The sequence below is a fragment of the Oryzias latipes genome, chromosome 18 (genome assembly GCF_002234675.1).
Source record: "Oryzias latipes chromosome 18, ASM223467v1".
NCBI classification, from domain to species: domain Eukaryota; kingdom Metazoa; phylum Chordata; class Actinopteri; order Beloniformes; family Adrianichthyidae; genus Oryzias; species Oryzias latipes.
The window spans coordinates 26,928,660-26,941,157 of record NC_019876.2 but is presented as its reverse complement, the minus strand read 5'-3'; the positions used below and the strand labels follow the sequence as shown (position 1 = coordinate 26,941,157).

The window sequence follows — 12,498 nt, the reverse complement described above, 5'->3', positions numbered from 1 at the left end:
ACTGGAGTGAACCAAACTACAATAAGCAGGTAGCTTGGAGTGAAGAGATCAGCTGTTGGCACAATTGTTAGAAAATGGAAGAAGTAAAAGAATCTCACCTGGTGGGGTACAAAAAGATCTTGAGAACAGTGAGGAAACAGGCCAGAAGTATTCAAGGGATTGGCCAATAACTTGAGAGCTGGGGCCACAGTAACAGAGGTTGCTATGGTAACAGAATGCCATCATGGATTCTGATCCTGCAGAGCTCCAAAGGTCCTCCTGCTTAAACCAGCACAAGTTCTAAAGTTCTCCTGAGACCATCTGGATGATCCAAGAGAGGATTGGGTGAAGGTCAGGTGGACGATAAAACCAAAATGCAACTCTTTGGTATAAACGTCATTCGCCATGTTTGGAGAGGGAAGAATTGCCTGGTTGCGCATAAGAATAATAATAAGATGTTTTCCTTAGTGGAGGTGGAAAATATGCTTTGGAGCTGCTTATGCGAAAGCAAAACCTGTGAATTTGTGTGAAGAAAATGATTAAAGGAGCCATGTAGTGTGAGAATTTGGTCAAAAATCTTCTTCCATCAGTGACAGCATTGAGGATGTAGCTGGATCTAATAGCATGATGATGATTCCAAACTCAAAGGAGTAAAAAAAAAGCACTTCATGGTGTTGGAGTGTTCTAACCACCTCCTGGACCTCAATCTAATTAACAAATTAATGCAAAGTCTGTTGTCCAGCAACAGCCCCAAAACATCACAGCTCTTGAGAAGATCTGCATGGAAGAATGGACCAAAATAGCAGCTATTGTGTGCAAATCTGGTCAAGACCTACAAGAAACTGTTGACCTCTGTCATTGAAAGCAGAGTTCCATTACAAAATACGGAGGTGAACTTTTTTTTAACCCTTTTTTTCTGCATCAGTATACAAATCAGGTATGTAAAACCAACAGATCTAATTTCCCTAGATTTTTGTTTTAGATGTCTTTTCTTTCACAGTTGAAGTTTTTCTATGATTACCATGACAGACCCCATTCATCTTTATAAGTTGGACTACTTGCAGAATTAGTGATGGACTGTTTTCTCCCCTTTCTTTTGAACCCTCGTCCGCTATCTCCAGCATCCTACTCTCTCCTTTTCTTTTCTGTTTTTCGTCCAGTCTAACAAGAAATGTATACAAACATAATTAATATAAATAAAGTTTGGCCTAAAATGCAAATAGACACCTCGTGTCAGAAGATTCTGCTGGATGGGACAAGTAAAAAAACAAAGATTAGTGACTGACAAATACTTTTTTTCCCATACTGTAATTTGAGGATGCAAAATATATTCTTAATAAAAAAAATACGCATGAAGGTCCCAATTCATTTTTTTTAATTAATTGTATTTTTTTCATTAAAAATTTCAATAAAAAATCAAAAAGATGGCTCAGAATTAAAAAAAATACTTTAAAAAAAAAAACTTAAAAAATAATAAAAAAATTAACTTAGATGCTGTCACATATTTTTGTAGATTTTTTCCCGCTCTTTGAATGATTATTTGTACTTTCCTGGAGTAAAAAAGTAAACTTTGGACATTTATTTGCGGTTAGCAAACATCTTTGTGTTGCAGTAGCGCCATCGGGGAGCGTTTATCCAGGTTGATTAGTGATGTCTGCAGGTCTGAACAGGTGAATTGATCGACAGACTGCGTTCTTGGCTCGATTATCGCCTCACTCGGCATAAGTTTGGTTTAAGATGGCGGCGGAACGACAGAAACAGGTATGAAATGCTCACTATTTTTGTGAAGCGTGTCAAATGTGGTCGTTGACGCCCCTGTTCAGACTCGGAACTGTGTTTATTTCTCGGTTTTTTACGTCACGAGGGTGTTTAGAAGGCCTTTGATGGGGGAAAGTTGATGTGTTCGTACTTGAGGAAGCGCCGGTAATGAGTGAGCTGGCGCCCGAGCATCAGCGCGGAGCGGACGCTCAAGGCGGGATATGTGATGCGGTCCCCCCCTCACCCTGCTGCTGTCTGTATGTCTGTTTACCTGAAGAGCCGAGGAGCCCAGCGGCGGTGATGCTGTTGCCGCACTAGCCCCACCAGCACTATGTACAGCTGTGAGCGGCGGCCACCTGCCACCGGACACCTGTAGCGTCCAGCGGCGGCATGGCGAACACGATCCGGGAGCAGAGCAGCGAGCACCGCGGCGGTAGGTGTGCGCGCTGTTTGCGGTTCCTCCACGCTCTTCTGGTTGAAATGCTGGTGTTATAATGTGAGCGCGCTCCTTCCTGCTCCCACCAAACCCGTTCAAAATGTCAAGAGTTTAAACAAAGCAGGTGTTTTTAAGAGATCCGTCACTATCTGGATTAAAAAAAATGATATAATAATGAGATATTGAACATTGTTTTTGATTCGGTGCAGTTTAAAGTGCATTTTTGCAATAATATACCACTAGCAGCGGCGGAAATGAGACGTCCGCGCTGACGCGTCAGCTGTATTTAAATCATCCAGTTGGAATGTGCGGTTTGACTTGAGGTTTTGGGCTAAAACAGGAACTTGTCTTTATCTTCACTATTTACGTTTTTTAATCACTTGTAATTGCGAACATTTCCGCTGTAATGACTTATACCATGCAGTGTTTAACGTCACTGAACTGTCATGAAGTGCATTTTTTCTTCTTAGTCTCTTCTGAAAGGCAAATAAAGAGGAATTACTACTTTAACTATTACATTATTAGCATATAATAATGTCAACTGTTTTACTTTTCCTGTTTGTGTAGAAAAAAATCGGAATACTGCACTCTATGCGTGTTGCTGATTGATTTTCAGGACTTCTCCGTCTGGTTTGTGCATATGAACTGAAACCGGCGGTTCAGGCTGCTGTTGTTACAGTATTCTACTGGAGGAAACACTCCTGTTCTCCTTTTGAGAGGCCTGCAGTCTTCAAAGACTATTGTGAAAGCAAATCAGGCCTTTTTCAATGACAAATGCATTGTGCTAATAATAACAAATTGATTTGAGGTCATTAATGCTGTGGCTCAAGAACAACCCGTTTCTTTTGGAAGACAGTCTGCTGGGCTCACATGACGACCTGTAGGTCAGGGTTTGGAGCCTGCCGTGGCTTTGGCTTATTGTCTCGGTGACGTATGCAAACCGCGGGCCTCATGCTGAGAGAAAACAGTCTTTTCTCCTTTTTGCCCTCCTAATGTTGTGGGTTTCAGCCTTGAATGATGCCTTGCCCCAATGCGAGGCTGAGCTCATTCATGCACAGCAGCTGGTGCTGAGAGGAGGATGCTGGGGCCCTGTTCACATTACATTCCACACTCCAGTTACTGCTGTGAGATTAAATTCCACCCATCAAAGCCACATGGATCCAATGTCCTGACAGGTGGAGAAAATCAGGAGTCCAATAAGGTGAGCTGATGGATGCGGAGATCACTCCAAAAGACTTTTTTGGATTATGACATTTATTCTGGGGGGAAATTTATCAGCAAAAATCCACAATGTCCCTCTAACTCTGTTGATTTGGTCATGAAAGACACTTGCAAGATAGTGGGGCATCATTGTTAAAGACACACTCTGATGAATATAGTGTTTTTAGTATGTTCTGGTGTCATTTATCTGATGACGAAAGACATATGTAAAGAAAATTAAGCTCAAAATTGTATTTCTGTGGATTTATTTATTCCAGTCATTGTGAATGAACAAGACATGCCATTAGAAAAAGATCATATTTGTTATGTAGAAAATAGGCTGAGCAGACCATGAGCTCCCCGCTCCGCTCCATTCTGATGCATCAAATTACAGACGCATAGATCCATGATCGTCTTTGTTTTCCTCGTCTGAGCTGGAATCTGGATCTAAACTGTACGGCTGGATAGCTCCAATGTTTCGCGCTCTTTTTTTTGGACCGGCAATGTTATGCTGGGATGTGAGGGGCTGTGAAAGCGTGTAAACAGATGGATGATAGTAAGGAGGTGTTGGGCTTGCTCTGTGCCAACGGTACCGCCCACAACCCGGAGGCATCTTTTTAATTAACTCCTGTCGCTCTGCTGAAACTATGTCCTAGAAACCAACGCGGCACAGGTTTTAGAGATTTTTTTTTGCTAAAAATCATAACTAAAAGACAGCTGGGAACACTTTGAAAAAAATTTGAGTGCGACTTTAAACTCTCTTCCTTCCACTGACATTCAGACGTGGACTCCAGTTTGCTTCTATCAAACGGGCAGATCCCCACAATAGGAAATGAAATCATAAACATGTTCATCAGCACCAGACAAGGTGGGAAGATGGTAGTTCTTTCAGAACTTTGACCTTCATGAAGCTGCTCTTTCAGCAGAAATGTGCCGTCACGGGGGGGAAAGAAAGGTTAGCTCCCACAGCGCTGCCAACATTTCTCCTGCAGGATTGCCTTGAAACCTGTGATAGTCTCAGTTAAGTCCACAGAAATGAACTACTAACACAAAGAAAGCTAAACCGAGGGGGTTAGTGTCGCACATGTACTTTGTACGGAGTTAGTGACAAATTTGCAGACCCTTCATCCATTCAGCGCTCCTGCAGGCACAAAGGTCCATCATCTGTCACGAGTCATCGCTTCACATCCCTTTCCTTTAGCAACTATTATAGCTTTATTTCTTTATTTGATACTTTTTTCTTTTTTACTGACCTGCTCTGGCCCACATTTTCATCATTGAGTCTGTGTTTAAAACAGTTTTTGAGTTTAAGTAAACTCTGTAAAACTTCAAAACAGTCCTGTGTTGAGGCCAGGTGACGGTGCAGAATGTACTGCCCACAAAGCTGCGCACCTGTCCTGCTGCACACCTGTCCTGCTGCACACCTGTCCTGCTGCACACCTGTCCTGCTGCTGAGGAAACGGAGAGCATGCGACACTCAGATCAAGAAACAGACCTGCTTTCGTTTAGGATTTTAAAACAAGTCAGGGCTTTTCAATGGCAAAAGTTAACTTTAAAATTTAAGTGTTCAAACAAACCATAAAAACTTTTGTTTCGTGAAATGAAACTGTATGTAGCCGAAGGGAGGGGTTTAAAATCTGCATATGCACATCTTTAAAAAAAACTTAAGAGTCAAATGATTAGTTCTTAAGGAGGACTGGATAAGAAAGAAGTCAATAAATATTTATAGGAGCTTTAAAAAAAATCTACTACTTTACTATGCACTTGTGAATATTCAGTTGGGTGTTAATATACACACACACACACATTGTTTTCAGCTCGTGCCATTGACTGTATATGAGAACTGGAGTGAGTGACTCCTCCATCCCTCGCTTTACAAACAGGAAGTACCTGCTGGCCCCAGGAAACCAAAACCCCATAGACTTCTATAGAGACAAACAGCTGTTACTCAGTCATTCTATTTGTCAGAATCACCATTCTTGTTCTGTTACCTTTTCAACATGTTCTTGATAATCCTCTTTTTTCATATTTTTCTTTATTGCAAGTTATTCAAGATATAAATTGATCAATCAGAGGCCTCAATAAAAGTACGTGGTCTCACTTAAAACGTTCAAAATGTTTGCCAGATTCTCCCGAGCCTGCGTTCAAGTGGTCTTCCTGCAAGCTCACTCCTGATTTGCTGCCATGGAAATGACTCAGATGGACCAATCGCTGCTCATTGATCTCTGGTTTCAACATGGTGGCGTCCATATTGCGAAAAATGGCCACTCATTTGAAGCCATTTGGTAGGAGCTGGAAGTAAAGCGTTTCCCGTGGGTGACGTCACACTCGCTCGCTCCAGATCTCAGGTACAGTCGATGGTTCATGCACTCTGTGTGCATCTGAAGTGTTGCAAACATAGGAGCAGAAGTGGAAAAGGTTATTTTCTTCTCTACTTCTCTGGTGTTTAGAAATAAATATTCATTTGCTACAGTTTTTCAGCTGAAAAACAGGACAAGTTCATATTTAGAAATTCACTGGACTAGAAGGACTTGGAGACCCCCTTTACCCTGAGCTTCATGACTGTAGCGTGGGTTCATCAGGGGTTAACTCCCCACGGCTTTTCTTCATATTTGTGGTGACGATGTCTCTACTTTAGTCTCCATTGAAATGTTTTATCAATCTTTTAAAATGTGACCTTCTCTTTTAAAGGTATGCCTGTAGGAGCCATAGTGGAGAATGGCTCAGCGGGCCAAAGACCAAGTGCCACTGACCTCCCCGCCGACCACCAGCCCAGCTTCACCTCACATGTCCCGCCCACCTACAGGCCCCCCTACTCCAGCACCCCCGTCTACTTCAGCAGTCCCCACAAAAGCCCCTCAGACTTGGATCCAGACAGCCACAGTTTGACTTCTCAGGACTCAGGAATCCCAACACTGGAGATCCACCCCCCTGGTTGCAGCGCCCTGCAGCCCCACAATGGAAACCTCATCATGGACTCCGCTGAAGACTCGCCTGCCACTCTACCGCTGGACGACGACCCATCCAACAGCACCGCACGCAAGTCTTCCACCTTCCCTCGCAGTAGCTACGACACCATTCGCCTCTTTAGCCCCACCCTTCGCTTAGCCACGCCGGGCTTAAGCGTTGGGGGCGGAGCCCTGAATCGCAGCGATGACATCTCTATGTGCAGCGTGTCGAGCATGAGCACAGAGCTGTCGGTCTCCAATGAAGACATCTTGGATTTCACCGTCACGTCAGACTCCAGCGCCATCGTCACCTTGGAGACGGATGAAAGCGGGACAGCTGACTTCTCAGACGTGACGTTGTCCTCCTCACCTGGAGGTCCAGCAGACCTTTGGAGTCCTTCACAACTGTACCCAGGGTCAGGGGTCAAGCCACAGCAGCACAAGAAACTGGGACCACTCATCAGCTTATTCAACAGGCAAGTTTGCGATCGCTCGGGTCTGTTCTGAGGAACATTCCTGTAACCTGGTGCTGGACCTGGAATGTGGGCAAAGTAATCCTGCAGACTGTTGCTGCGCGCAAAGATTGTGTGATGTTGATTTTTATCTTGGATTTATAGATCACAATTAAAGACTAAACTAAAAACCACTTCTTATGACAAGAAGACATGAAAACGGAGCAAAAACCTCACATAAAAGGGCTGCTGACCAGATCCACTGAATTTAATAAAAAAAGAAGACAAACCAAAGTAAAATGATTTAAAACTACACCTTACACATCCTCCTGACCTGAAATGATCACAAATTTCCTAGTAAAACAATTGATGTGCTTTCTTAACAGTGCAGTTTGACAGGAATGAACCCCAGGCCTCTTTGTTTTGTCAGAACAGCTATTTAAATTCATACAAATTTAGAGAGGAGAATAATGTCTGCAGAACATAAGCAGGACCAGATTCTTTCCACCATAGACGCTTTTACTGTTTGAACTCGTGTTGTGTCCCGTGACTAATCAGATGTGCTCTGGTTGGAATGTTCTGCAAAGGAGTAGAAAAGCCCACACATCTACTTATACATCGCTGTCGCTCAAAAACATAAAATAGTTGATGGCGAAAACGGAGTTCCCTCGTTTATCGCGGGAGACACGTTCCACAAATAACCCACGATCGGTGAAAAAAAAAAGATTATAGATGTTTTACGGCAGTAAAACCCCTCACTACACACTTTATACACTTTGCTAACCTACATAGAAAAATAAGTCCAGTATTATCGAATGAAAATAAAACTGTGCTCTTGATCAAAAATTCCCTAACTCTAGCAAGCTGCATGCGCCACGTCTCTGTGCAGAAGACAACACAGCACAATCAAAATTGATTGACAAGATCAGCAGTCAATCAGGGTGCAGAACACTGCATGATTCAAAGAAAAGACATTCAAAGTTGTGTTGAAACAACAAATGAGTGAAACAGCGAGGCTGTGAACTGAGATAAATGGGGGGAGCATGCTGCTTGAATAGTGTGTCACTACCTTCTATAGCTACGTTCACCCCAGCAATATGATGCACGCTCCAGAATCTGTTAAACGTGTGTTCTTGAATGAGAGTATAGGCCATGGTGTTCACACTAGACAAGCAGGGAGGGGCTGCTTTCATTTCTACAGTTTACTAGTGTATGTCCACCACCTATGCTTGGAGGAGACTTGGGGTGAAATGTCCATGCGGTGCAAATCTGGTGAGTCTTGTTCCAGACTTTTTTCTTTCTTTCACAGCTCTCTTCAGATATACGAAAGACTTAGTGTCATAGAATTCCGGCCAGGCATAAACTGCAATTATTAATTTTTCCTCCTTAAACAATCTTCAATTTGAAAAAGACGCCATCCATACATCTAACAGAGCTGAAGCTGCGGCTAAATCGTGTTACCGTCATTTTTATCAAAATGTCTTTAATAGAATCAAATGAACACAAAGAAAAAAGTATTTTATGATCTTTTATATTCCTAACTACTCAGTGTTTTATCAGGGCCTGTTTGAATGGACAAAGAGCTGATTTCCTGGAGATGGAAAATGTTTTTAGATCAGTGAAAATGTGTAATTTCCCACGGTACACCTGACCATCTCCCACGGCACACTGGTTGAAAAACACTGGTTTAGTGTATTTGCAAAATTACGCATATGTTTAGCAGAAACGCCGCTGATGACACTCGTGCTCCTTACAAGCAACCATACGATGTGAACTGTGGTTAGGGTGACTTACTGGTTCATCAATCGCTGTGTTTAAAGTAACTAAACTTTTACTGAATTTTGTGTAAATGTATACATACCAACTGTTTTTCATTTTTTCTGTCCGTCAGAAAAAGTTGAACTTTTTCCAAAATGTTTTCTGTTCTGTGAGTTGTATTCTGTTCTCCTCCTTCTTTCTGAGAGGACACAGTTCTGTTCTGCTTCTAAGGAAGGCCGTGTTGCTCAAGGCCTCTTTACAAATCTTGATTAGTTGAGACATGCTCGTGACCCTCCCAACACGCCTGCATTTCACACCCTGACCTCAAGAAGAGGTAATTGTGCCAAACACTGCCTTAATACCCAGAATGCTGGATTCTAAACCGCTTTAAAATGATAAATAACAACCCTGAAACCCCACTTCTGTCACCCTTTTTAAAATGGGACTTTATAATTAGTTTAGGTTTTTAGTGCCTGCTTCTTTTACTGATTCATTAGGCAAAGTGGGAATGGCCAAATGCACGCTCCTCGCCACATGTGTCAAACTCAAGGCCCGGGGGCCAAATGTGCCGGCCATGTCATTTTATGTGGCCCGCGAGAGCATAAAAGTTTGTAACTTCTTAGAATAAAAAAAAAATGAGTGTGTATTTATTCATATCTTGGAGGAATCAGACTTAAAATATCTGATTGGGTAACTATACATTAGGACTTAAATAGTGTCCACATCACCTAACCAGTCAGAATCAAATTTAACAGAATTTATGCTAGAGTAACAAGCAAACATATGTTTTCTTTGCAACTGTAATTGTCACTTTAAAAAGTCATAGTAAATATAATGAGATATTTTAGTAGTTACATTTATTTTACATTACATTTAGTTACTTGTATATGTTATATCTGGCCCTTTGAGGACAACCAAATGCTGATGTGGCCCTCAGTGAAATGAGTTTGACACCCCTGCTCTACGCTGATCATTTCAACCAGTACAAAGTAAGAAACTGCCAAAAAAAGTACTTACGGACCATTTCCCATCATCTTTTGATCTATTTTCGAAGCGTTCCCGGTGGTCTTTTAATAACGATTATGTCTTTTTAGCTAAAAAACAAACAAACTGTGTTTTCTAGGACATAGTTCCTGCAGAGCGGCAGGAGTTCATATGAAATTTGCCTCTAAATTGAGGGTGGGACTGTTTACACGCAGCAACCCCGCCTCCCCTTCCCCTCCACTTCACTTTGCTAAGAGCTCAAAGCAGGGAGTTTGGGGCCCACCCGGCATATTTTCTACGTAACAAACACGCTCTTTTTGAAACTGCATTTTTTTCTGTTTGTCCCTGATTCACAATTTGAAGAACATAAAGACTCGAAAATGCAGTTCTATTGTTCATTTTCTTATTGTATCTACTCCATCGTCAGAAAAACACCACAAGAACATGGAAAAAACACCACTTTGCTGGAGTGGGTCTTTAAAAAGAGAACAAGTCTGTAAAACTAGCAAAAAGCTAATGTTGTGGAGTGTTAAGGTTTGATGTAGCAGAAGATTTAATATGTAGTATTTCTTTGATCATTGGTTATCATTGGTTTATAATAACTTGACATGCAGTAAACATGTTTTAAAGATTTAGGGATTTTCTTTAGAGACAAAAACAAAAGAATTTAAGAGGAGTTTGTGAAAACAATACAACATAGTTAAAAAATGGAAATTTCATTAATATAAACTTAATAGAAAGATAAAGTTACACAGCAAATACACCACAAAATACCTGAAGGCTTTGAGTTCTTTGTTAAAAAAAAAGTTTTTCTTTTTCACAGCATCATTTTCTTTAAGAGACACACCCAGTCCAGAAAGACCAGGTCAAAGGTTATAGGAGCCATGCTGGATTCATAGGACAAACACAACAGCACATGTCGCATACAATGTGTACTCTGTGTACATCACAATGCATGTCATATGCATTCTCTAGCTTGGTATTTTTAAAAGCAATCTTTTCTATTAACCACAGTGTGGAGAAGCAAAAGAGTGCACGTTTTTTTTCTTCTCCATGCTAACGACTGGCTAACGCATGATATTGGTAAACATTAACACATTTTCTGTTTCGACTTCTGTGCTGTGTTAAGGTATCTATGTTGCAAAGGTATTGTGTCCTTAAAAAAATCAGCAACAAAGTGGCATGAGCTCCAGTTTAGGCTTAACATGCTATGTCAGCTCCAGCTACAGCAAAGGGACACGGACTGCCACCTAGTCCTGGGCAAAGTTAATGTTTAATACCAACTGTAACCTAGGAATATTCATGTCTGTACTGAATGAGAGCATCTTCAGTCAAACAGTGTAATTTTAAATATTTTTCAATTTACATTTTACTAAAAAAATTATTTTGACGGTGTTTATTCTCCAGGTCAGAATTGAGCTTCAATCATTACACTTTCGAAGTGAAACAAATGGCAACGTCTGCAAAATAGTTGAGGAATTTTCTTGAGTGCGTTGGACAAGTCCTGTGATGGTTGAATGTTGGTCACATGGTTCAGGAGACAACAGGCTGATTGAGTTTGAAAGTGCAAACTCAACAGTGGATTTAAGGGGGCGTGGCGGCGTCTGACGTATGTTTCAGGAAGTTAACGAACAGATGTACACTCCTGTATGCTCACAGCTGGAGGGTGTGCTCATACTTGAATAAATGTCAGAGGTGAAATTATTCTGTCTTCACTTTAATAGTTCTGTTTATGCAATAGACAGAAACCAAAGGCAGGCCTCTGGCTCCTCCCCTTTTCAGTAATCAGTTATTCCTCTCCTCTCAGAGTATTTGGGCTCTCTGTGGCCGCCTGTCAGGCTTGTGATCGTCACGTTTGTGAATTCTCAGCGGGCGGGTCGGGAACGCTGAGGAGGAGGAGGAGGAGGAGGAGTCTGCTCCTTCCTCCTCTCTGTCTGCCAGAGCTCAGTGGCTGTAGGACTGCTCTTGGCCTCTATAGTCTGGAGATTTTTTCTGAGTAAGAGCTAAGCTTCGTTTGTTTTCTGCTGCTGCTACAGAGCGGGATGGCCGTTCCGTCTCTACTCCTCTACACCAACAGGTAGGAAGCGCCATGATTTCTTCCAGATAGGAGAGTTCCATTGGGTGTGACAGCAGGTTTTGCCATAGTTCTGGGCTGACTGAACACTGCTCAGTCAATCTGAACAATCTGCTGACCTGAAGGCAGCCTGGAGCGCTTCTTGGTCCCACGCAGTCATGTGCTTTATGATCGGAAAAGGTCTGCTTTCCGTCTTAAGCCAGCTTGTTTGGTATTTCCGCGCCGCCTGCCCTCACCGTTTACGGAAAAGCCTTATCGCCTCTTTCCCAGATTTCAGTCTGGATAGCACTTTGGGGAATCTGGAAACGTCTTAGGAGAAAACGAGGGACCAGTGCAGGTGAATCTGAGAATGAGTAACTCTCTTGATGGACTTTAAAGCCTGTTCTGCTTGTTCATGTTGGAGGGTTTACCTGAAAACTGAAGACGATGTGTACATTTCTCTGTTATGTCACTTTCAGGCTGCACTTCACAGCTGACTCTGCACTGGCCTTCACTCTTTGATTCTTATGTCATCACAGGGTTACTCGGGTTTAGCCTGCAGGGTTTTTTTTTGGCAGAAGAATATGTTTTAATATAATTACCCTTCAGCTTTTGACACTTGTCTTCTGTGAGCTGAAATCCTCTCTACCCTCTGCAGGGGGAATCGGAGCCTCTTTCAGGTGTGAAATGCTCCTTAACAAGTTGACGGCAGGTTGTAAAGAAGCCGCTGAGGGTTCAGGAATTTTAACCAAAGTTTCTTCTTTTTCATGCCATCTACTGTAAATAGCAGATTTGACGATCACAGCAGACGCCTTTCAGAAACCGCCGACGTTTGAATGCCTTGCACAGCATAAGGAAGTGCTTTCTATTTATAGTTTTATTTGTTTCATTGTCAGTAAGTCAAGAGGAAAAAGAACAGAAAGCGTCTTT

General features: G+C 42.1%; 1 protein-coding gene across 3 annotated transcripts in view; it reads left to right on the top strand.

The window, feature by feature from the left end:
• Positions 1-1,623: 1,623 nt before the first annotated feature.
• Positions 1,624-12,498, top strand: part of tbc1d14 (TBC1 domain family member 14) — a 41,815-nt gene continuing 30,940 nt past the window's right edge. The window contains exons 1-3 of one of the 3 annotated variants that reach the window (XM_011487736.3): positions 1,624-1,740; positions 2,015-2,170; positions 6,065-6,797. In XM_011487736.3, the coding sequence (XP_011486038.1) occupies positions 2,128-2,170; positions 6,065-6,797 (776 nt within the window). In that variant the 5' untranslated portion in view covers positions 1,624-1,740; positions 2,015-2,127. Of the gene's footprint in view, positions 1,741-2,014; positions 2,171-6,064; positions 6,798-11,424; positions 11,593-12,498 lie in introns of those variants that run through there. The other 2 variants (XM_020711781.2, XM_020711785.2) reach the window with 2 other exon arrangements.